The sequence below is a fragment of the Cataglyphis hispanica genome, chromosome 19, assembly GCF_021464435.1.
Source record: "Cataglyphis hispanica isolate Lineage 1 chromosome 19, ULB_Chis1_1.0, whole genome shotgun sequence".
Taxonomy (NCBI): Eukaryota; Metazoa; Arthropoda; class Insecta; order Hymenoptera; family Formicidae; genus Cataglyphis; species Cataglyphis hispanica.
Window position 1 is genome coordinate 3,975,751 of NC_065972.1, and position 24,830 is coordinate 4,000,580.

At 32.2% G+C, this 24,830-nt stretch overlaps 3 protein-coding genes across 5 annotated transcripts in view; 1 reads left to right on the forward strand and 2 right to left on the reverse strand.

The window, feature by feature from the left end:
• LOC126856642 (single Ig IL-1-related receptor-like) overlaps window positions 1–11,090 on the reverse strand; it is a 186,316-nt gene extending 175,226 nt beyond the window's left edge. For both annotated transcript variants that reach the window (XR_007688379.1, XM_050605343.1), the window contains exon 1: window positions 9,841–11,090. Coding sequence is in view for 1 of the 2 variants with exons in the window: in XM_050605343.1 (XP_050461300.1) it covers window positions 9,841–10,058 (218 nt within the window). In the remaining variant the exon portion in view is untranslated. The remainder of the gene's footprint in view (window positions 1–9,840) is intronic.
• Window positions 11,091–15,022: 3,932 nt separating this feature from the next.
• On the reverse strand, window positions 15,023–19,611 carry LOC126856628 (uncharacterized). 2 transcript variants are annotated; one of them, XM_050605313.1, is made up of 12 exons: window positions 19,497–19,611; window positions 19,322–19,430; window positions 18,870–19,030; window positions 18,195–18,580; window positions 17,792–17,948; window positions 17,469–17,705; window positions 17,058–17,184; window positions 16,397–16,781; window positions 16,171–16,283; window positions 15,819–15,986; window positions 15,594–15,725; window positions 15,023–15,395 (listed from the first exon to the last, which is right to left on the reverse strand). In XM_050605313.1, exons 2-12 carry the CDS (start codon window positions 19,402–19,404, stop codon window positions 15,158–15,160), a joined length of 2,187 nt encoding a protein of 728 aa, XP_050461270.1. In that variant the 5' UTR covers window positions 19,405–19,430; window positions 19,497–19,611; the 3' UTR covers window positions 15,023–15,157. The 2 variants fall into 2 exon arrangements, with proteins under 2 accessions (XP_050461270.1, XP_050461269.1); XM_050605312.1 differs by having other exon boundaries at window positions 19,322–19,591.
• A 510-nt stretch (window positions 19,612–20,121) lies between these two features.
• On the forward strand, window positions 20,122–24,623 carry LOC126856629 (zinc finger protein 341-like). Its single transcript, XM_050605315.1, has 9 exons — window positions 20,122–20,416; window positions 20,771–20,845; window positions 20,956–21,217; window positions 21,337–21,712; window positions 21,974–22,168; window positions 22,542–23,105; window positions 23,211–23,480; window positions 23,549–23,761; window positions 23,978–24,623. The coding sequence occupies exons 1-9, from the start codon at window positions 20,386–20,388 to the stop codon at window positions 24,164–24,166; spliced, it is 2,175 nt and encodes a 724-aa protein (XP_050461272.1). The 5' UTR covers window positions 20,122–20,385; the 3' UTR covers window positions 24,167–24,623.
• Window positions 24,624–24,830: the final 207 nt, after the last annotated feature.

Here is a 24,830-nt window from a genome sequence, read left to right on the forward strand (position 1 = left end):
TTTAATAAATAAAAAGTGTAAAAAGATATTGACAGTTCTCTGCCAAAATTTCAAGACTTAAAAAAGAAATTAAAATTAATCGTTTAAGTATCATTAAATTTGACTACAATTTCAAGAAATATTCGATAAACTGTTCAATTATATATGATTTGTTTATATTTTTTCTTTTTATTTTGTATATTTTTTTAACCAAGTCTGATAAAATTCGACACGTGATAAATAAAAAAAAAAAAAAAATGTGAAAAAGCAGTTTTCTCTCAAAATTTCAAGACTTGAAACTTTAGAAGAATCTGATTTAGTAAAAATTCTTTGCACGATGCCGAAATAGCTAAAAATCCGCGACTTGCGTTGACGGAAAGTTGATTTTCTCATTCAATACGTTCGCGGATTTTCCTCTCTCTCTCTCTCTCTCTCTCTCTCTCTCTCACTCCCTCTCTCTCTCTCATGGCAAGCAAGAAATGAAAGAAGAACGAGGCACACGTTGACAGACGTCGTCAGTCGCGAGCTCGACGCGCACATCTCTCGTCGGGATTCTCGTCGAAATGTCAAAAGATCCTCTTGCGGCTTTTGCCACTCTCCTTTATCTCTTTCATCTCCCTCTCTACATCTCCCCCTTGACACCTCGGCCTTCATTTCCTCCTCGTTTCCCGCATTTCCCAATTTTGAACATTTACCCCTTCTACTTCCGTCACGTACCGAGTGTTCCATTTGCTTCGAAATCTCGAAAAAATCCCTTGTCAAAATTCGGAAAGGGAAGAAGAATATCGTCATCCCTCAGATGTTACGGAATCAAATTATTAAGCACTCGATCACTCGTTAATCATTTACCGTTTCTCTGTTACTCTGTCAGTATATTTGTTCTTTCTTTCTCGTCGAAAACGTTAAATAATATATACATATATTACTCGTTTAACTCTGAATGCAGAAGACACAGCTCTTCTGGCACTATCGACGAGCATTCCGAGGCAAGTTTCGACTGTTGATCGACACAAAGTTGCGCCTCGGATTCCGCTGACCAAGAACGAAATTCGAAACTGCCGAGAGCTGCTGCTCTTCCTTATCCATTCGGCGAACAGTACGTTTGACGCACTTTTCTCCGTAGCGAAATCGCGATTACGTCTCTCGTTCAACCTCGAAGATAAAACTCGCCTTCCGTGAAAACCGCGAGTTCTCCGTGAGGAATGCAAACCAAGTATTTTAAACTATTTATGCGCACTCCTCTTTAAAGAGTATATCGGATACAAAACAGTCTCGAGATATGAACTAATTGTAAGAAATTAATTATTATTCGCAACAATTACAAAAATATTTATTTAAAAAATATTTTATCATTTAAGAAATAAATAATTATTTAATTAATTAATTAAAAATATTTAATGCGATATAAGCTCTCGCGATACATTCTCTAAAAAGCTTTTATATACTAAGGATTTGAAATTCAATATTTGTGTAAAAATATAAAATTAAATTCTTTAAATCTTGAATTAATCTGATATTAATATTAAATCTTTCTCTGTCTCTCTCTCTCTCTCTCTCTCTCTCTCTCTCTCTCGCTTCCTCTGATATTTTTAATGCTGATAAATATTCTTAAAAAGATAAATTGCATCAATATACCCCCACACACACACACACACACACACGCACGCACGCACGCACGCACGCACGCACGCACGCACGCACGCACGCACGCACGCACGCACGCACGCACGCACGCACGCACGCACGCACGCACGCACGCACACACACACACACACACACACTCTGAATATATTAAAACCACTTCAATATTCTAAAAGTTTAGATACAAATTTATAATTTATGCGACTCCTCCCTGCAAAAGTAACTGCGTTGTTAAATTAAATTTTAATTTTCCCTTTTATCTCGACAAACTTTTTACACAGCGGTCCCCGGCAACTCGTATAACGTCAATTTGAGAGCTGCTGTTTTCACATAAAAGATGCGACGCACATCGGATACATACATGTACACACACCACACACACACACACACAATACACACGCACGCACGCACGCACGCACGCACGCACGCACGCACGCACGCACGCACGCACGCACGCACGCACGCACGCACGCACGCACGCACGCACACGCACGCACGCATCGCACGCACGCACGCACGCACGCACGCACGCACGCACGCACACGCACGCACGCACGCACGCACGCACGCACACACACACACACACACACACACATACATATATATATATATATATATATATATATATATATATAACACACGTATAAGTGTACATCGGAAAAGAGGTCTCTCTCTCTCTCTCTGAAAACTGGGAAACGACTTTCCGCGAAGCTATTACCTGCTTCCGTTATTTCGAAATAGCGTCCTCGGTTGCTGATCCTTGGCGCGACACGCCAGGATCATTATCCCTAATAACGCGACGACTGTCATTCTCGTATGTGTCGGTGACGTTCGCGTTTTGCGATTGCGCAAGGTCACCGCGGGAACTGACACTTTAACCCTTTCTACCATGACGCAAATTGCTATCGGCGAAAACATGGCGTGCTTACTTTGCAAACGTGATGCAATTTGCGTTCTTCGGATAGGAAATTTTTTTTTTTTTTTAATAATTTTTTTTCAAGTTATTAAAAGTGCATCTTTAACCTTCTATCTATCTCTTTGTTTATCATATCTGTTATTAGATTATTCAATTTTCTTTCATTATTAGATCGTTTTAGTTTAATTTTAGACAACGAATGAATTAATATTTCACTAACTAAGTTCAATTATTAGATCAGTTGACTTTATCCATATAATTTTGTCATTTAATTTTGCTAAAAATTGAATTAATAAATTTATTGTATTTAATTGCAGTTAACGGAAAATTGAGTTCGACTTTTAATTTTAATTTTAATTATCTTTAATTAAAAATCTATCTTTAATTATTATTAATTATTCGACATCATTCGATAGATAATTGAATTCTATTGAATGACTATCATATTACATAATATTTCTATTAAATATTTATTAAATATTTATTAAATAATATTATTTTAATTACATTAGATTCTTCTTTTATTCTTTTACATCACTAGATTATTTAAACGTATTCCATTTTTAAATTGTTAAATTTCGCGAAACTCTTTCTTCGAGTCTTCGTAGCTTGAATTTAATTTTACGATTATTTATGTGCAACTTATATTAATCTACTCATTCGATAATTATTTTATAAATTATTCGATAATCAATTATATTGATAGTTGTATTAGTATTTATATTGATAGGCAAATTTAATTCAATTTTATTAATAGTGAATCGTGATTTAAACACTGTCATGACTATTTTAAGTGATTATCGCATTACATTCGAATAAATATGTATGTCATGCAAATTACACTTTGTAAAAATTCGTAAAAAATTGCTTTGTTGCTAATTTTTATCTTGAAAAATTAATTATATTAAAGTTATTTTTTATTACAGAAAATAAGCTAATAAAAGCGATAATTCAATATGAAAATTACATTAATAATTAAATCGGATATTCATGACATTTAGCGTGAGAAACGTATTCTTTATTAAGAACTCAATGGAACTGAAATAAGAAAATTCTTTAGATGTATTAAAAATTTAAATTTTGCCCTAAGAGAGAATTAATTTTCAAATTAATCTATTCAGAAAAATATCGTATATCTAGCAAATATTTCATTTTTCAACTTTAAGATCGACTTCTACCTCTCGATTTTCGAGGGAAACCAAACATTCTAAAATATTAACAGATCCGCAAACCGCATAGGAAATTATTCCAGAATCTGTGGAGGTAAAACCCCCAACGATCCGTACGCTAAAATTCGATATCCAAAGCGCGATTAATAATCTATGACCGTGAAACTCCCACGCATCTCGTGTAAATTCGAGAGAAGGATAACCGGAGCCGTCGCGCGAAAAAAAAAAAAAATGGGAAATAAAGGAACAGGAGAGATGAGGGAAAAATGGAGCTGTTACTTCTGGGCGAGCGATTGTTTTGCGGAATTTTATACGCGCATACGGCTTGCCCGGCGAAATCCGCATACACATATACATGTACATCGCATAAAAGCATCCTATTTGTACCTTTTGTTCCTCGGACGGCGTTCGCGCGCAATTAAAGAGCTTACGCGAAAGCCCCCCTCGCGTGTTTCGCAACCATAATTCAACCCTTTCAAATCCAGTGCTCCCTCCCTCTTCCCCTCGGTCCTACCCCGTGTCGCTATCCCTGAAAGGGATATACTGGAATTAAAAGATATTTTATGAACTTCTAATCCGCGTGAGAGAAAAAATTCGGGATCTTCGCGTCCGATAAAAACATTTTTTTTTCTCAAGGAGAGAAGTTTATTGCGTATATTTAAGGGGAAAAAAATTAATTTTTATAAACCAATTGTTTATTTATTAGTTATTTTATTATTATTTATTATTATTTATTTAGTTATTTATTTATTATTATTTATTATTATTTTTTATTATTATTATTATTATTGTGAATTATTATTATTTATTAATACATTATTGTAATAATAAAAATTATTCATTGTATATGTCATAATTTTTTTCATAAAATTATTTTTATCATTGAAATATCTCAGATAAAGTATATCTCTATTTCTATACGGAATTAACCGAGAAAGAACTTTTGTTTCTAAAAAAAAAAATGTAAAAGCATCTTCACGCTTTAATTTATTTTCGCAACTTTCTTCCAGTTTTAATTCTCTTCGTTTCCGTTCAAAAATAATAGAATAAAATTCCATTTATCAAAATAACAATTCAAAACCACCTTGCTCGGCAACAAATGACGTATTTCATTTTCTCGTTTAATGACACTTGGGATGTATTTCTGGAAATCAATTCATTTCACATTCCGATTTGCTTTCGATTTACGTCCATCATCTTAGTTTTTCATCGGTCCACGAGAGAGCTCGTTCGCCCTTAGATTGGAAGGGAGAAAAAAAAAAGAAAAAAAAAGAGCCACCAACCGACGAAAGTAGTTCGGCGAATCGCGGCTGCGTTTTTTTCCCTGAAATTTAATCAAGGCTATCCGATCGAGACGATCGAGTTGATCCGCAGCATAATTTCGTGCGTTTCATCGTCGACTCGCAGATGGACACGGCCGATAGAAACGTATTAGGTAGGAGAAAAATCCTTCGACCAAACGAGACTTGAGTTATGCATTTCGAAGAAAAATCACAGATTCAGAAAACTTTGCGAAGAAATTAATTTATCCTATAATAATTACGTTTTTGATAAAATCCTAAAAAGTTCCTGATAAAAATAGAATTTTTTTTTTCTTAAAGTAAAATGTGCTTGCATTAATCTTAAAATAAAAAGTTTGAAAAACTAATAATTTAATAGAACGAAATTTTGCAATTTAAAAATGGAATGACATAAGAATCTAATGACATAAGAGAATCTAATATAATTAAAATAATATTATCCAAGTAAACATATTATTTAATAAATAATCTAATAGTCAAGTAGAATTCAATCATTCATTAAATGGTGTTGAATAATTGAGTGAGCTAATAATTAAAAGTCAAACTCGATTTTTCATTAACTGCAATTAAATACAATGCTAATAAACTAATAAATTTATTAATTAAATTTTTAGTAAAATTAAAATACAAAATTATATGCATAAAATCAATTGATCTAATAATTTTACAGATAATGAAATATTTAATCACTCGTAGAATTAAACTAAAACGACCTAATGATAAAAGAAAATTGAATAAACTAATAACTGATATGATAAATAAAGAGATAAGTCGGAACCTAAAAATGCAGTTTTCAATTAAAAAAAATTGTACAAAAAATATAAGATTTCTGAAAATAAAAGAATAGAGATTTTTTTTATCACTCTTCTTATACAACCTTAGACATCTTTTATATCACAGAGTCTTTTCGGCTCTCCTTTAAACTAATAACGATCTAATACTTTCCGAATCTAATATCTCTCGCTCATATATAAAGTTCTCCTCTCGCTCTCTCCCGTTCGCGATGTGAATACGCAGAACAAATATACCATTTGACACCTGGAAGACCGTGCCCCCGCTTGGCACAATGGCCACGTAAAGTCCCACTTTGTCCCCGAGGATAATAAAGTTCCCGCGAGCGAGCGCGAAGGAACCTTCAGAAAGTCCTCGGCTGGTATTCCTTTGTTCGATGCTTTGTGGTTACTCGACAGAGACGGGGAGAGGGAGGGAGGGGGAGAGGTGGCAGCTTGTCAAGCGTTAGCGTCAACCCCCAACGACCCCTCTCCCCCCTGCCTCCTCTCCCCCCCCCGTCGTCTTCAACTCCTATCACTTGGTCCTTTTCCTCGCTTCCACCCCTTCGCGGTTTCTCGTTATTCCACTTTAGCGAAACACTCCTTGATTTATCGCGGAATAAATAAGCGTTTTCCAACGCGATTTACGCCCTGTAATTCGCGTTAAAACCGGAGAAACTGTCGCAAACCACGAAATAGTGTGTTGTAATTCGTAGGAAAATAGAGAAACGAGGCGAGATTAAGGAGGATCTTAAAACCCGAGGTCTAAAAAGACCTGGTTCCGTTATTCGACTTTAAAGATTTTCGAATTTTTCTCTCTCCGCTTGTGAATATCTGAATATTTCTAAAAATCTCGATGGAAAAAAATTAATAAATTTTAAGCAAACAAACTTTTATTTTGCGCCGTAAGAAATTGTATAAGCACCATCACTTCAAATTCAAAATGAGAATAGATGCAATTAAAAAGTAAGAGTAACTAATCTGTCAAAAATCGAAAAATCGAATTTATCTTTCTTTTTTACAATTTCTCAGAAACAGAAAAAAATTGCTCAAAGCGACTCATGGTTTTGCAACGATTAAACGCCTAAAGGTAGCCAATATTCTTAAAAAAATATGAAAAATTTCATGTAAAACTCTTTTAATTCATTAATTTCCTAAAAAATAATTGTTATATAAATATTTGTGCTTTTTACATTATTTTAAAACATCCTATATAGCGTATTGTATTATATAAATTCAAAAAGTACAATTTTAAGTTATAAAAAATTATAAATTATATTTAAATTATAATTTTAATTTTTTTCACACTTTCGCAAATCTCGATAAAAATTTTATTAAATTCTGGTTGGTATTATGCTCCAAAATTATATTATCTTTCTTTCATCCGCCTCTATAAAATAACAAAAAAATATATATATATATATATATATATATATATATATATATATATTTCTCCATCGCAGAAAAATGTGCACAAGATAAATTACGAATTTTCCGAGGAAAAACTCGGCGGTGAGTTCGATTTCGTTTCTTTACGGCGTGTTATTTCGTGATATATATGTCGCAATGTAATACGCGTCTTATTTCCGCGTTAGACGAGCTCTTTTAATGTAAAGACCGCGAGGAAAAAAGATTTCTGAATGGACGAGCGCGAAATAAAGATCTCGCGCGGCGAACAAACGAAGGGATCGCAATGCGGGATTCGCGAATCATTCACGTGACAGGCGGAAAGAAATTTCCCGCCTTTTTTCTTCCGTCCACGCGGGATTTACAAATCGCGTACCGGATTGTCCTAAACCTTATATAAATCTTTAATGCCGCCGTCTTTCAGCAGGCGCGTCGTCGGAAAATATCGCGAGAGCGACGAGAAAAGTGTGGATCAGAAGAATAAGATAGCTTGAGGAGTCACAGGTACAAGGATCTCAATTGTAGTGGTGAAAGGAACAAGGAAGGGGGATCTCTAAAGGGCGGAAAATTGGAAGCTATTAGAAACGACTTTGTCAGACTTGAAACGGACACTTTTCAAGGAACTCCAAGAGTCGACATCCTTCAAACGTAGAGGATTAATGACTGCGAAAGAGTCAACAAAACGTAGAGATTTTTGGCGCTAAAGGCGCCATTAATACAGTGTGTAGAGAAAAAAAGATGTGGCGTTTACTAAAATTATTTATTATAATTAAAATTATTATTAATTTATAACAAACCGATAAATTTTATATATAAAAGCGGCTTAAATTTTTTTATTATTTTTCGATCTTTTCGATTTTTAATTGAGATATTTTTTTAATTTAATTTTATTAATTTTTTATTATTATATCATTGATTTAATTTTATTATTTTTTATATTTATTATATTATCACAATACATTCAAAAAATTTTTCATTATTATTTTAAGATATTTAAGTTATTATATTTATCATAATAGAAAAGATAAATAATAAAATAATAAAATATAACTTATCATAATAAAAAAAAATAAATAATAAAATAACAAATTAATAATAATAAAACAATAAAATAATAGGATAATAAATGAAACAATAAAATAATAAAAAATAAAAATAATAAAAAATAAAATAAAATAAATAAAACAATAATAATAAATAACAAAATCCTGTTCTCCATTTAATTCCAAGCAAAATCCACTTCAACGCAAAACTTTAATGCTCAAGAGGCTTATCAAGACACTTGATATAAAAACCGAAAGAAAAAATAAGAGAAAAAAATAGTCGCCTACATGGGCGACTTATTTTAGAATCGACCTGTACAAGGTACTCTCGGTTGTGTGAACGGGTTATCGATACTCGTCGTATACAACGATAACAGAAGATGTAAGCAGGTGCTCTTCGGCCATAAAGCGAATACTTTGCGCTAAAAGCAAAATGTCATTCGCATAATGCGAAATGCTTTCCGCTGGCAGCCTTTGTGCCGAAAGCAGCACTCGATTCGTTTTTCACATTCGCATTTATCACCCATCGGATCGTATGCGAATAAAGGAGGGGGAAGCAAAATGCTTTCGGCAAGGTAGAGAACGAGCAAAAGCATTTGCTTTCCGAGAAGAGAAACGCGAAGGAAAAAGAATATTACGTATCCTATATATATTAGTATGGCAGACGGATTCTGAGAGACCGCGAGAAAATTCGTAGCGATGTATGTTTTCTGTTACATATTTCGAAATTATTGGAGACATTTATCTAAATAATAGAATAAAAATATTAGAATTAGTAAGAAAGATAAAATTTTGGAATGGATATTAAAATCGTCATTAAGAAGGAATTAGAAAAAAATAACCATGAGCAATTATGCGATACCGTATATCTTTTTATCCGAATATTTAAAGTAAGATAAAATTTTCTAAGTTTTTATTGTATTTGTCAAATAATTAATTATAATTAAAATTATTATAATTAAATAAAATTTAATAGATGAATTATCGAATAATTGAAAAGAACAAGTATAATTAAAATTATTTATAATTCAATAGGAATAATTATAATGTGTCAAGAATATGAAAAAATTTTTAAACTTATTTCTGAGTCAATAATAAATAATATTTTGTAAATGTGTCAAATATAAAAACAAAAATATAGATTATACTAAAATTATTAAATATATCTCGTACACTATTTGAATAAAAATTCAAACACACATTCAATAGAAGATAAGCAATTTAAAAGAAGATAAGCAACAGTTCTTTTGGAATAATAAATCTAAATCAATAAAAATTAAAGTTTATTTATTACAAAAAAAAACTGAAAAATACTGAGATAATAAATGACAAATATATTTCAATTAATTTAATAAAAATTCTAATTAATTCCAAATATATTTTTAATATTTTTATCCAATAATATTTTTCATCTTTAAAACTGTCACAACTTACATTTTTTTTTATTACATATAATTTTTTTATATTTACTATCTTATCTCAATGTATTCAAAGTTTTCTATCATTTTTCATTATTAATGATATATTTAAATTACTATATTTGATATAATGTATTATTTTACATGCCAGTACTTTTGTTCCACAGTGTACGAGAGAAAAAGATATATCACTCACCATTCGATGCTCCTGTATCCCCTGAGGCAGCAGTGAAGAGCCTTGAACGCACCCACGTTGGCGTATTCCGTGGTGACGACTTCCTTCGTGAACCTCAGCCCACCCGGTAGATTGTCGAACTTGTGTATCGAGCAATAATCCTTGAGCTCATTGCCGCGGCAGATCACCGCCAGTATCGAGATGAAGAAAGTCGTCGATATCTCCATCTTCGTTTTCATTATTTCCGCACAGCACTCGATCTAATCTAATCAACACTCCCGGCACTTAACTCGCGATCGGAATGCGACTAATTCGCGGTCACTCGGATCTCTCGGTATCTTTATCAGCGGACGAAGACTGGTGTTCTTTCGAAATTTGTCACTCGTGTAGAAATATATATATATATATATATATATGATAAAAGTCGCACACGTGCGGGATTTTCACGATCGACACCGTCACGTCAGATTCACCACTCGCACTGTTTTGTCATTCCGACAATTCACGCGTCGCCGCACCATTGAAACGTTTCACAATTCACGCACTCCTCGCAAAGTTCGCGACAATTCGAGTCGTCGAAAGCTCGCGGAGAGTCATGCGATTATGTAAAGACGAGTTGTAAACACACGAAGATACCGCACGAGGATACGTGTTCGATCGGCGCGAAGTTATCGGTGCGTCTCGCGATCAGTCCGGCCAACAACTGACAGCTACCGATTTCGAACTCGCGACGCGAAGTTGGCGGCGAGTCTTGAGAGTTTCTCAGGCGATTCAAATTCCGCGCGATGATCGAGATTCAAGATTCGCGGAAGACCCAGCACGCCATGTCATTGGCGGCAAACAATGTCCCGTCATTGAAACTTTCTCTCTCTCTCTTTCACGACGAGAGAAGAAGAGCGTATCCCGCCGACGCTTGTGTTTATCGTCAAACACGGAGCGCTTTGGCGAACGCGTTTACCTGGGAACGTCAAACACTCGAAACGTCAGCAAGCTTCGCTTCCTCCCGTGTTCTCTCTGTCTGCCTCCTCCTCCTCCCTCTTCGTCCGACCGTTTCTCACTTCCCGGCCGAGTCGTCGATCTCAACCGCCGTCGTCTCGAGGCGAGGTTAATATTTGCGCGGAAATACAGCTTACAATTCCTCGAGCCCCGCGTGCATATTAACGAGTACGTGATCGACCGTTTCGAAAATGAGGGAGCCGACAAAGCTTACGCGAAGACACTCTACGCGAGTGACTGACTGACCGACGCGCGCACGCCTCAAACTCCGACGACCGACTGATTTGAACTGAGCGACGCGCGACGCGAAGCGACGCAACTTCGCTCTCCCCCCCACCACCATCATCCTCCTCCCCACCACGAGCGTTCGGAACGAGCCGCCTGTTGCCTCGCACTTCGACCGACTTCGTCACTCTTCGGTCGCGCGCTCGTCGGGCCAGTCGGTCGGTGCGTGTTTATACACAAAAGCGGAGACAAACACGAGCGAGGGTTTTGTATCATAAATACGCAAATGCCGAACCATTGCTCACGGAAATTACGGAGATTAAATTCCAGCGTTATGAGAGATAAATAAACGATTTCTTTGAAAATCAGAACCACCATATATCATATATGTATCCCACCTTGATTTTTTATTCTTATCTATTTTATATTCTTATCTTTTTTCGTCTTCAAATCGTCTCCTGAATTGTTCCACATTCTGAGTTTTTATATCTCCGACTTCTTCAATGATTCTAAAATCAAACCACATATAAAATAATATAATTATATGTATATTTTATATATATAACATAGATATAATTTTATAATTACTTTGGAATAAAATTGAAATTGGGTATAAAAACAAATTATATAGCACGTTAAGTTGACATTTGCCCGATATCTTTATGAACAAAAATCATCTGTCAAACGTCTGTCAAACATCTGTCACAATTTTGCAAATTCCAAAATATTATATATTAATAAATATTATATATTGATTACATATACAACGTACATTTAAACCATATTTTTATTTAAAAAAAGAACTGTCACAAAAAGCAAGAATTGATGTGTGAAGGAAAACATGAAAACAATATTGAACGCAAATTACTTTGTCAAAAAATAGATGGACAATATTCCGAACTATACACATATCTACAAATCACTCAGAAAGCTACACACAAGAAGATAAAACTAAGCATATTGAAATTTTTTTTATATTTTCTTGTGACTTATCTAGATACTTGCATGATTGATTACATGTGTGTTGTAATCATGTATAATACTTTTTTCTGAGAAATCGGTATCATATACGGGTTTGTTTTTCACATTTCGTTCCTATTATCAGAAAAGAAAAATCACGATCACATACTTTAATATTAACAAAATATAATTGCAAATAAAATATTTTAACAAAATTACTTAATTACGCAACATTTTATAAAATAATAGAACTAAATATAAGTACACACAAATATATAAAATAAATAAAATCATTTTTAGGACCCCTGCGATAATTAATATTTTAATATCAAAATATGATTACTATTAAAAATATATATTTTTTTAGGATTTAAATCATTGTAACAAGTTTCCTCACAAAGCAAAATAAATAATATAAAGTAGAGTTGCATTAAAAACAGAATAAAAAATATAGTTCAAATATAACTTGAGAGAAATCTAGCAACATTATAATTTCGGTATAACTTCTCCTTTAGATAATTCATAATATTTCTTCGGAAAGAACACGCTATCTCGGAAATACGTAACATTACGTAAGTCAACATAATATTAAAGTCGCGTGGACTTTCCGAGAGCACCTAGTATAAAAAGATACAATATACTGCCTGGCGAGGGAGAGCGCGTCATCAGGCTTGAAGGGGCACGGATCTCTCGATCCCCCCTGTTCGTCGAAATCTCCTTCGTCGCTCTCTCGGCGCGATTAGACAGTCTGGTGCAAAGTGCTGCGCACCGCATCGTCATCGTCGGGCTTGCATTCCGGGAAGCCTCGCCGTCGTCGCCTTCTACGTATCTCGTGTTGCGCGGTACAGTGAAAAGCGAACACTGCAACGTCGAAAATTTCACATCTTCGAGTCCTGCACTCGAATAATAAAGCATTTATTAATTTCATTTAATTAAATTATTTAATTTATAATTAATTAATTTTAATTTTCTTATTATTTAATTTTAAATTATTTAATTTTAATTTTAATTATTATATATTTAATTTAATCTTAAATTATTTAATTTAAATAATTTTAATTTTTTTTAAATTATTAATTTTGTATCCCGCTTCTTAAAAATCACTTCTATATGTGTTCTGCGTTTAATTATTCCAGCTCAAATTACAGTTTTATCGGAATCAATAATAATTAATAATAATAATAATAAGGATAACGCAATTATAAAATAAAAATAAAATTGGGATAGAAGTTTTTTTTTAATACATTCTTTCGTTCTTTATTTCTAAAAATAGTTTCTACTGATTCTGTAGTTTCAATTCAGTTCATTTACATGTACATAATAAATGATATCTTTTTTATCTTTCGAATTTTTAAATATCTTATTTCCACAGGTCAGCTATTCTTTCCTGTTGAGTAAAATAAATTAGCAATCATTTTTAACAACTAAATTTAGATTCTCGTCGTAACTAATCGTAACGAGTAAATTCAATCATGTGTTTTTATAAAAAGTTATCGTAAATAAATTCAAGCGCTATAAATACCCATGATTAATGAGGTCATAAATAAATTTTGCACGTGCGACGCCTGATAATGACGCAGCGAGGCATTTAGTATTCGTATGGAAGAAGGTGACTCATAATCCTTATACCTACCTATCGCACAATATTATAACGGGTGAGAATAAGGTTGTATGTCAAACGACAAAGATAAAAAAACACGAAGGTCTGTCTTCGATTTGTCTTCGCCAGTTGCTAATTAAGTGGGACTCTATCGAGATATCACAGACTAGATAAATGTCATGTCAACTAAAAATTTTTTGATAAATGTCAATTTTCCGGACGCAATATAAAATAATAATTACGACAGTTTACTTGTATAACCGGTTGTAAAATGTTTTTCTCGAACGATATAAATATAAACAACGTAACAAGTTCTTAGACAGCACACAATATTTATGATAAATATTCATAAATATTTTTTACTATTTGTTTTTTACAATCTTATATAAATATTTTTTATATGTTTTGTACATTAAGAGAAGAAGTCATAAGAACTTTACTCAATATTAAAATGATTAATATTATTAAAATATAGTCTAAATATTTTATATAATATTTATGGTAAAAATAAATATATTTATAGTAATATTTTGTAAACATTTCTAAATATTTTTATAAATTTTTATGATATTTATGATAAATCTTTATGATTTATTATATCTCGAGATCAGAAAAATATTTCTAAAATATTTTGATAAATATTTATAAAATATTCAAATAATTATTATAAATATTTTATATAAATATTTTATAAATATTGTTCGCTGCCTGTGCTTGTTAATTCAAAATTGCAATCTTATGTTAAAAAAAAACAGACAGTTTTCCGGGAAGCGGGAAGTAGATAATACTTGCTTATTTTAAGTGATCTACATATGTATGTATGTGTACTCTGTTTACGTCACTTTTGTTTGTGTCATTTTATCTTATGATAATTCTGCCTCGTTTTCCTCATGTTTTTTTATTACTTTTTGGTAAATTTATATTGTTATATTGGTTTAGCGTGAATTATTTAAATTACATCAAATAAAATTAATTAATTATTTAAACATCTGTGTATTCATTTAAAATAATTCGTTATCTCAAAATACATTGTTTCGCCATTTATTATCGTACAAGTTAATTAAATTCTAAGTATGTTTGATAAAACATGCTTTACCTATTAACGTTAATACAGAATTGATTATTACCGACATATATATATATCTATATATATATATATATATATATATATATATATATATATATATATATATATATATAGAAAAACATGTAAATAATCATGTAAATATAATAAAATATAAATATAATATCATGATAGAAATATAATAATCGAGAAATTAATGAAATGCGATGGGGTTTATTCAACACTAATAATACATTTCGAATTATTTAACTTTAATTTGTTGAAATCAATTTGCATTTTGTTCAAATTATTTATCTTTCGTATATTATTTTAATCTAAAAAAAAAACCATATTTCTCGTATATCTTATAGATAATAATTTATTGCATAATTCGGCAACTTTACATCAATTAATCCTATTTCCGAAGTAACTATACAAAATTCTTACACTTCTTTACTTCCTTCTGCTAAAAATTACCGATCTATCTAATTGTATCACTTGGTTTCTTTAATTATTTGTGAAGTTAATCCGAGATTGTCCAGCAACGCTTGCGGGCTCGGATCTCTACCTCTGAATTTCCTGAATATCTCGGCAGCAGGATAACTGCCACCCAAGGATAAAAATGTGTCGCGGAACCTCGCGCCCATCTCCTTCTGCCGCAACTTGTCGTCGAATTCAATTTCTTGAAACGCCGTATACAAATCGGCAGCTATCATTTCAGACCAAACTTTGCTACAATTGACATTGTAAAAATATAGTATATCAATAGCGGTTATACAAATAGATTCTTTTCGTTATTTTAATAATAAAAAAATTATGTGAGATTCGAGATAACAATTGTATCAACTGTACGAAATTAGAATCAATATGTTTTCGAGTTCATATAAATTATATATTATATATAAATTATTCATTTTGTATCTACGGTACCTGAAATATGCAGCTGCCCAGTTTCCACTCCATATAGCTTCGAAAGAACAAACATGAACGTCCCGTTTTTCGAGAGGTAACATAAAATACTTTGGCCACAGAGATTTCATCATTGGCACCCAAAATTTATCACTGCAGATTTTTTAATAAGTTACATTTCTTTTAAATAATTTGGGATTCACTTAAAGATTTAGGACTAAGATTCTTTACAAGTAAAATTCTTACCTGGAATGCAACTCTAAATCCAAATGCGATAGATAAAGTTCCTTACATAGTTTGTAACCAGCAAAGTGTGATCTCATCTTTCTAAATCCTTCGATGACTTCAACGGGCAATGGCTGTTTTGTTTCGTAATGTCCAGAGATCTTTTGTAACATGAATGGTTCGTATAACCTATCAAACAAACATTTAGGAAGACAAGATATTTTTAAATTATTAACTTCATTAGAAGTTTATCAATTAAATATAATGACAATGTATTAATAGTTAATTATAACACAAATGCGATAAGAATGCAAGGAAAATTATTGAACAAGTAGAATGGAATAAATAGAAAAATAATAATTTTATCTCGTACCAGTTTTCCATAAAAAAGTCACAAATGAACACTGCGTCCCATTCCACAAATGATAGTCCAGCGATATCCGAATACTCGACTGTGGTTAGGAGATGTTGCAAGGCATGTCCAAACTACATGCAGATTTGAAAAAAAAAAAATTTATATAATTATTTTATTAATAGATTAAATACATAAATATATACATTTAATTATGATTTCGTAAAACATAAGAAGAACCTGTTACCTTTTGGAAGAGAACCTGCACGTCCTTGAAGGAAAGCAGAGAAGGTTTGTCGCCTATTGGCGGTGGAAAATTGAAGATCAAAGCGACCAATGGAGTGCTATCACCGATTTTGCTCTTGCTTTTTATCGTCGACATCCATCCCGACTCCTGCTCCTTGCGATATTTTTCCGTGCCTCTTGCATAAGGATCTAGATAAAAGTTCGCGATGGGCGCCGCGCTGGATCCGTTCAAGTCAAATACATCAAAGAATCGAACATCCTTGTGCCAAATGTCTGCTCTCTTACTTTCCACAATTTTCACGTTAAACAGCGTTTCAATATGCTCGAAGAGACCTGATAGAACAGTCGGCAACGGGAAGTACGATCTCCATTCGTACTCATTGCAACTGAATCAACATAGAATTAAAAATAAGCATTAATCAAAAATACAATGTTTTTTAACGATATTTTATTCAATGTAATGGAATTATGATAAATATAAAATATCTTTAATAATATCTTATTTCTATAATGCAGAAAACTTCAAATTTTTTCAAAAATAATTATATTCTTGAATGTAAATACTATATGATATTAAATAAGCAAGCCATTCTTTAATATCTAAATGCTATTTTTAATATATCTACATAGAATTTTATTTATGTTGCGATTAATTTACTTACTTGTACATGCTGCGACATTGTTTTCTACTCCAGTATGCAACATCCCACACTCTTAGATTATCATTAAAGCCTCTTTCATTTGCAAATTTTGTCAAACTTGCAATTTCTTGCTCCTGGACAGGCAATGCTTCACAAAAATATTATATTATTAATCAGTTATTATGTAGATTTATCATAAACAGTAATAGAGATCTATTATTAATATATATCTATCTCTCTCTATATATAATCTGTATTATATTAATAAAAGTATACATATATTACTAATAAATCTAAATGTTAATGTTTTCTAATAACAATTAATAAATTTTTATTACAATAAAAAATTTACTATAATAAATTACCAATTATTTTTGTATTATATATTATATTCTATATATTTCTTATATATAATAAACTAATTGATTGTACCAGTATTTCGAAGAGTTTCCAATGTGTAGTACAAATTTTCCAAATTTCCAGCCATCTTTGTCTCCATACTCATTTCTGCAAAGTGTTTATACCCTAAGCGTTGCGCCTGCTCGATTCTCCTAGCTCGAAGTTCCTCCAATGTCACACTTGCTTGTACAGATCTTTCCTGATAAATAGAGCACCGAGTGACATCGGACTCCCAGACTGATGCCCTTAATTCGCGATCAGGACAATGTTCTAATGGAATTATAATTGAATGATTAAAGTTTCAGAACATTAATATTTAATTAATTTATTCATGAAAATATGAAGAATGTTTGTACCCATAAACGGTTTCAGGATATATGGCTTTAAAGTGATTTTCCAAGGCCCTAAGAAAGGTCGCGTGGGATCGGCCGCGATAGATCTAACAAAATCCTCCGGAAAGTCTATTACAATGTCTTTGTTTTGTATTATCATACTGTAAGCATCTGTAGAACTCTAAAAAAGTCAATTAAATTTTAGTTTGTTGCTATTCCTGATATACAAGTTGTAAATGTTTACTAACTAGAAATGCAAATAAAAATAATAATAATAAAAAAAATAATAAAAAATTCAGATAATATAATTTCATTTCCTTTATAAAATAAAAAAAAATTTTAATATTATTTTGTAGAAATTTTTATAAAAATATGTTGCTTTTTATATCATATAGTTGTTATATCTATTTCAGATTGTATAACAAACCTCATATTTGGCTTTATATTCTTTAGTTTTCGCTAGAATATAGCTCAAGTCATCTCTGTACTTCTCAAACTCTTTATCTTGCAATTGTAGACCATTCAACTTTCCCTCCAATACATATTTGGTCAATACTCTCTTCTGTGAGTGTGTCAGTTTGATATTTTTATTATCGAGAGCTTCTTTGCATGCTTTAAAGAGTGGTGCACTGCCATATTTGGAAGCCACAGCTCTTGTTGCACGCTCATGAATACCCAGGTAGCATTTTGTTGGCATCAGACTCTGATTGCCAAAATACAAAGTTTTTGCTATACCCCAGGTAGTCTCTAAAGGAAGATATGTATCTTCGATTGGATGTAACCAATCCCTAAATACATTTAAGTCTTTTTTTGCTGCAATAAATTATAAAAATTGATGATTAAAATCACAATTATATTTTTCTTTTGATTCAAAATGTTACATTATTATTATTGTTATTTGTAGATAATTGATAAACGATGGTATTTGTTATTCTCTTAATAATAACATATTATATTAAAGAATATAACATGCAAAATAAATTTCTGATATTAATTATTAACTTGTATTCTATATCAATTTTATAATATTTATTAAGTATTCTTCCTAATTTTTAACAAATTGTATATATATTTTTTTTTTAATTTAACATTTTACACATACTTTGAACATTTTCCAGGCTTTTCATCTTTTCTTCAAACTCGACAGTTTGTTTTCCAATTGCTGCTATGCATTTTTCAATTGTAATTGTATTAAATTCTGGTAAATTATCATCCTTCAATAATGGATTTTTCTCTGACGATTCTTCACCTATCTCTGGAAGTCTTGATATAAAAGATACAATAACATTAAAAAGAAAACCAATTTAAAATATGTAAAATATATAAAATATATAAAAATATATAAAATATATAAAAATATATAAAATATATAAAAATATATAAAAATATGTAAAATATATAAGAAGTGTAATAACTATTAATATTTTTTATATATTTTATGTATAAAATATATAAAAAGTATAATAACAAAAATACAGAAATATTGTTAAGGAAAATGCGGACTTTATTTAAGATCAATTACTGCGCAAAATAATGAGAACGAACAGAACTTACAGGACTATGTATCCATGCCGTTTCGGAATTTTCAAAAAATTCCACTGCGTTGAAACAATCCTTCCGCAAAAGGACACTGCCATTTTTTATTTGTAAAAATGTCTTTTTTCTAATAATGTCAAAAATTCATTGTAATGTAAGATTAAAAGAAGTTAAAACTTAGGTTATACCTAACCTAAAAGCCGCTGTCTGGTATACACAAGGGTTAATTTTACCACCTTCGGTTAAGGTTGCGTTTCGTCTTATGCATAGAGTCACAGGGCAGGCTTCTCTTTGATAGAGTGCATAGAAGTGATGGCCGATTTTGTCCGATATATCGAAAAATCCGATTTTTTTTTGTAGAATAATCGATTTTTTCGTCGATTTGTCGAAGACATCCGATATATCGATATCCGATTTTTGTTGGAGTTATCGAACTTCTGCACCATCTGTAGCGTAAAGCTGTGTTCAGAAATTCACAGCCAACACTGAAAATCTATAAAGTCCGTATCATACTATGTATTGAAGATTGAAATTTGACCAATCAGAATAAAAGAAACTAAAATTTGTTTGTCCTGATTGGTCAAATTTCAATCTCAATGCATAGTTTGACACGGACTTAATATATGTTACGTGAACTGTAGATTTTCAGGCGATCTATGCGCTCAATGCGTGAAACGGAACGCATCCTAAAGGCCATTGCACGTTAAAAAATTTTATTCGTAATCATAAGGCCGTAAGAAAATTGACCAATCACAATCAAACATTCTAAACATAATAAGAATTTTGAACTGTGATTGGTTGATTTAATTACGGCTTTACGATTACGACTAAAATTTTTTAACGTGCAATGGCCTTTAGAGACAACTTTGAGGATCAACATTTACGTTATTGCGCGATGTCAGGTTTTGAGGTTAGGTATCGATCAGTGCGCCGCTCGTCAGCAACCAGCAGCAACCAAGGATGTGAGAGTGAGAAAGTTGTTATGTTTTTATCGTGGACAATTGTCCCTTCGCTGACTCGCGGAAGAGTTGGACCTCGTTTCTTTGTTTCTCCATATTAAAATGACGTGCTGATTCCGAAATATGGCGCATTCTATCCTCGACGCTTTGACAGGTAAAGCCACGTCAAAATAGGTGGGGTTAACCAATCCCTAAAACGTCAACAACCTTTCTCGTTTGTCTTTCATGCTCCAAATCGTTTTCTCGTGCTTCTGACATCCTTTTTTGGCACGTTTAAGTGCATTCGAATGTTCGTACATTTAAACTCTCTTTTTTACGATTTTAGGTAAATTTGAAAATTTTTTTAAATAGAAATCGAATTATCACACTGACTGTATCTTAATTTGATACATTTTATTGATTTTGTGTAGCAATTCACATTAACATTTTTGGAATATTTTATTTTGAAACAATGTTCAGGAATGCTCATTATTGTTAATTCTTATTAAATTATTTAATATTTTTATAGATGTCTCATTAGACGGCTCCTCTGTACAATCCTTATTGGAGTCACAGACCTTGATAGCCGAAGTTGAGCAGTCAGGTATATATGCGCAAAGCAAATGAAAACATTTTCTTGTCATACATGATGTCTTTTAATATTTTTTATTCATATATTTTATATAATACTTAATGTTGATATTTTTTCAATAGCAATCGATCAGGATGAGGAAGATATATTCCAATGTGGCAAGTGCAAGAGCCAGTTTACGTCATTGCAGATGTTTGTGCTCCACAAGAGAACACATCAAAAGGCACAGGAGCAGACAGTGGACCTGACTCAATTCCTGACAAACGATGAAAGTCATGTGATGCATGTGGAAGATGCCACTCCAGATGAATCACAGTATAATTCGCAGGAAACTTTTCAGCTTGGAGAACCTATTATTCTTGAAGAAGCAGATATGCTATTTAGGTATATTGCTATAAATAATTATTATATGTATATATAAATTTGTAGCATATGTGCAATTATATATAAACTTTCTTAATTAAATATTTTTACATTGTTTTCAATTGATTCAATTGTTATAGTGTGGACCAAGAGGCTGCCAATTACTTCACAACAGATTCCACATTCAGTGTGCCAATCATTTTGAGCACAGAAAGTCTGAATCCTTTTGCTGAAGCGACAAGGGATGATACAAACGAAGTGCCGACAATACAACTGCAGAACAATCCACCAGTCAACCCACAGGAGGATGCCTCAAGCCAGTCTGAACAGCCTAGTGCTTTGTTGATGGATAGCGAGCCATCGGTAGCGGACGAACCGCTTGTGGCAGATGAGCCACCATTGGATGGAAATGAACCTTCCATCGAGGACAAAATATCCATCGAGGACGAAATATCCATTCAAGATAATTTGCCTGATGAATTAGAGAATGACAGCAGTCAAACACAGAACTTGAAGGTAGTACTGTGATGTTATCTTCAATAACTTCAAATAACTAAAACTTATAAGATTCATTTTTTTTTTAATATTAAAATAGATAAATATATATTTTTATTTTAAAAATAACAAATTTATATTTTTATTAAATATTTAATTAATTAAAAAATTTTTATGTATTTTTATTTAAGTCTTTTCTTTGTATATTAATGAATAAATTAACAAATTAGAATACACAGTACATTTTTATAATAAAATACATACTTGATTACATTGTTACAGTATAAGTGTAGCTATTGCAACAAGCAATTTGCAAAGAAATTTTATTGGCAGCAGCATGAACGTTCTCACACTGGAGAGAAGCCTTACCAATGTGTAGTGTGTGGTCGAGCATTTGCACAGAAATCAAATGTGAAGAAACATATGTCTTCGCACAAAGTCTGGCCTGGCACTGCCATTCACTCGTTACCACCAGAAGTAAAATATCTTTAATTATTGAAAACTTATATCTTTATTTGAATTTTTTTATAAAGGAATAATTTTTCTTTTTATAAAAATGCATTATATTACAAGAAGAGAAACGTTTCGAATCCTTAAAATATATTAATTATAATATTATATTGTAATATTATAATATTTAAAATTAATGTTCAAAATTATAATATTAATATTATATTTTGTTATAGTTTATATATTAAAATTAAAATTATAATTGAAATATTAAAATTAAAATTGAAATATCTAAAAAAACGCAAAATGTCAAGTGCATACAATTGGGCTTATTTTTATTTTTAATTTAACTTTAATAGCATAGTAATATTCTTCTAATTATTTTCTTCTAAAATATCAGGCGCCTCCAGACGGAAGTATCGACCGCACTTATCACTGCCAATTTTGCAAGGAAACATTCGACTCATACAAGGCTCTGAAAGGCCATCTCATCGTCTCACATCTAGCGTTAAAAGTGTACAAATGTGTGCAGAGCAGCTGCAGCATGATGTTCTCGGAACTGGAAGAGTTTCTGGAGCACACGCGTAATCACAAAGGCTCGGAGTATCGCTGTCACGTATGTGGCGATGTATTTAGTACCCTCTCGGATCTCGGTCGCCATCAATACGTTCACTCCGTCCAGAAGCAAAAGACTACAGAGAAGTACTATTGCTGCTCGATCTGCAAATCGTCGTTCTCAAATCTCGAGGCGCTTCAACACCATCAAGAAACTACTACGCACGATTACGCATGCCTACACTGTGGCAAGAGCTTCCTCATCGAGAGATTTTTACGTCGTCATCTCAAGACTCATTCGGCGTCGGCGAAATTCGCCTGCGAGGATTGCGGCAAGGCTTTCAAAACCGAGCAGTACCTGGCCAATCATAAGCTGATTCACAGCGAAGATACACCCTTTACCTGTCCGGTAAGAAAATAATTGTACGGAGTAATTAATTGGTTGAAATAAAACCACATATTGTTTATTGTAGTTTTAAAAAATAACATTTATAATTTATATTTGAATTCACAGCATTGCCCGGCCAGATTCAAGCGAAAAGATCGTTTGGGACGGCACATGCTGATCCATGACCTGACGAAAAGGCTCAAGTGCCCATTTCGTGGCTATCTGGGCTGCATGAGCGAGTTCTCGCGGGCAGATAAGCTCAAACGGCACCTGTTGACGCACAGTAACGTCAAACGATTCAGTTGCAGTCATTGTAACCGCAATTTCCATCGGGCTCAGGCCCTCAAGCACCATGAAATGAATAAGCACAGTCTCAAGTGCGACATTTGCTCTCATGTGAGTCCCATTTTTGATTCGAAATATTAATCGATTAATTCCTTGACAATTAATTGTTACTGTTACAGACTTTTAAGACTAAAGAGCAGCTGATTACCCATAATTGTGAACAATTGAGCGAGGCTAAAAAGCACACAAGCTCACAGCTACCAAAAAAAGCATTCGGATCGTTTAAGCCAAGGAAACCAACCCCAAAGAAACAAACATTATCAAAGACTGCAGTTCCGCTTGCCGATAAAGAAAAATTGGAAAAATATAAAGCCGATGAAATAGAAAAAAAAGTAATTTGTATTTTAAATCATTCTTCATATCTTTTATAATATAATTCTTCTTTTAATTAAAAAAAATTTTTTTTAATTTTGTTTTGATCTCATTATTTTTTTGATGGGATATTAATTATTTTGCTTTTATTATTTTCTTTTTGAAATTGTATATAAATTTTGTCTTTTTCTATTTTTTTTGCACTTAATTTCTTAAACTTCTTAACTTTGTTGCAGAATGCCTCTGAAACATCCAAGTCTGATGATTTCGATGAAGAATTTTGCGAGAAAACGGAGAACATTCTTTCCGTCTCAAAGATCGAACCGACCGGCAGTGAATTAAACGAGCGGTCCGACTCGCCGGTTATAACTTTCGAGGAATTTAAGCACAAGATAGAGTTCCACTCGTCTGACGCGAGCGAGTAGAGAATTTTTTGCAATACATATACATATACATATATATACATAGATGCGCATATATGTATATATATATTTTTTATTCGTATTTATAAATTGTACATCAAATTAGAACGTAGGCAAGTCGTAGCACGTGCAATGGGATCATCGGCGAAGACGTAAGTTGCATTTTATATTCGCGTACGGTATTTTGTAGTTTGCATATCTGTGATAATTATATTATAAATGCTCTATCGATATATAAATAACTTATATATAAACGCGCACACATCGAAGATGTTCGGTGTCGTTATCACAATTTCGATTCTTCTATGAGAAACTCGTCGTATAGTCACAGCTGTAATTATAATGATACTCCGAGTATCCTTTTGAACGCTTTTGTTCGTTAAATTTTTTAAACAATAGATATAAGTATATGCATGATATCTCAGAATTGTAACGAAACGTTCAGCGCAGTGCGATTCTTTTTAATTTATTTGTTATAAAATAAAAAAAATTTATCAGATTTTTCACACAAATATGTGAAAAATATGAAATAACTTTTAAGAAAGAATATCAATTTTATGAAATAGAGCCAAAGTTTTCATTATTGCCATCCCTGAAATTTCTTCCCTTTAAGTTCGAATTCCAATTAATGCGCTCTCTCCTTCTCGTATTAATTAACTTCTTAAAA

What these genes read in the sequence shown, in the direction of transcription:
- LOC126856628 (XM_050605313.1), bottom strand. Translation starts at nt 19,404, where the DNA reads ATGGCAGTGTCCTTTTGCGGAAGGATTGTTTCAACGCAGTGGAATTTT. An exon ending in AAGCCTGGAAAATGTTCAAA is followed by an intron (nt 18,581 to 18,869) that starts GTATGTGTAAAA and finishes AATTTATTGCAG; the next exon opens with CAAAAAAAGACTTAAATGTA. An exon ending in AATATAAAGCCAAATATGAG is followed by an intron (nt 17,949 to 18,194) that starts GTTTGTTATACA and finishes TGACTTTTTTAG; the next exon opens with AGTTCTACAGATGCTTACAG.
- LOC126856629 (XM_050605315.1), top strand. Translation starts at nt 20,386, where the DNA reads ATGGCGCATTCTATCCTCGACGCTTTGACAG. An exon ending in GAAGCAGATATGCTATTTAG is followed by an intron (nt 21,218 to 21,336) that starts GTATATTGCTAT and finishes CAATTGTTATAG; the next exon opens with TGTGGACCAAGAGGCTGCCA. An exon ending in AGTGCGACATTTGCTCTCAT is followed by an intron (nt 23,481 to 23,548) that starts GTGAGTCCCATT and finishes TTACTGTTACAG; the next exon opens with ACTTTTAAGACTAAAGAGCA.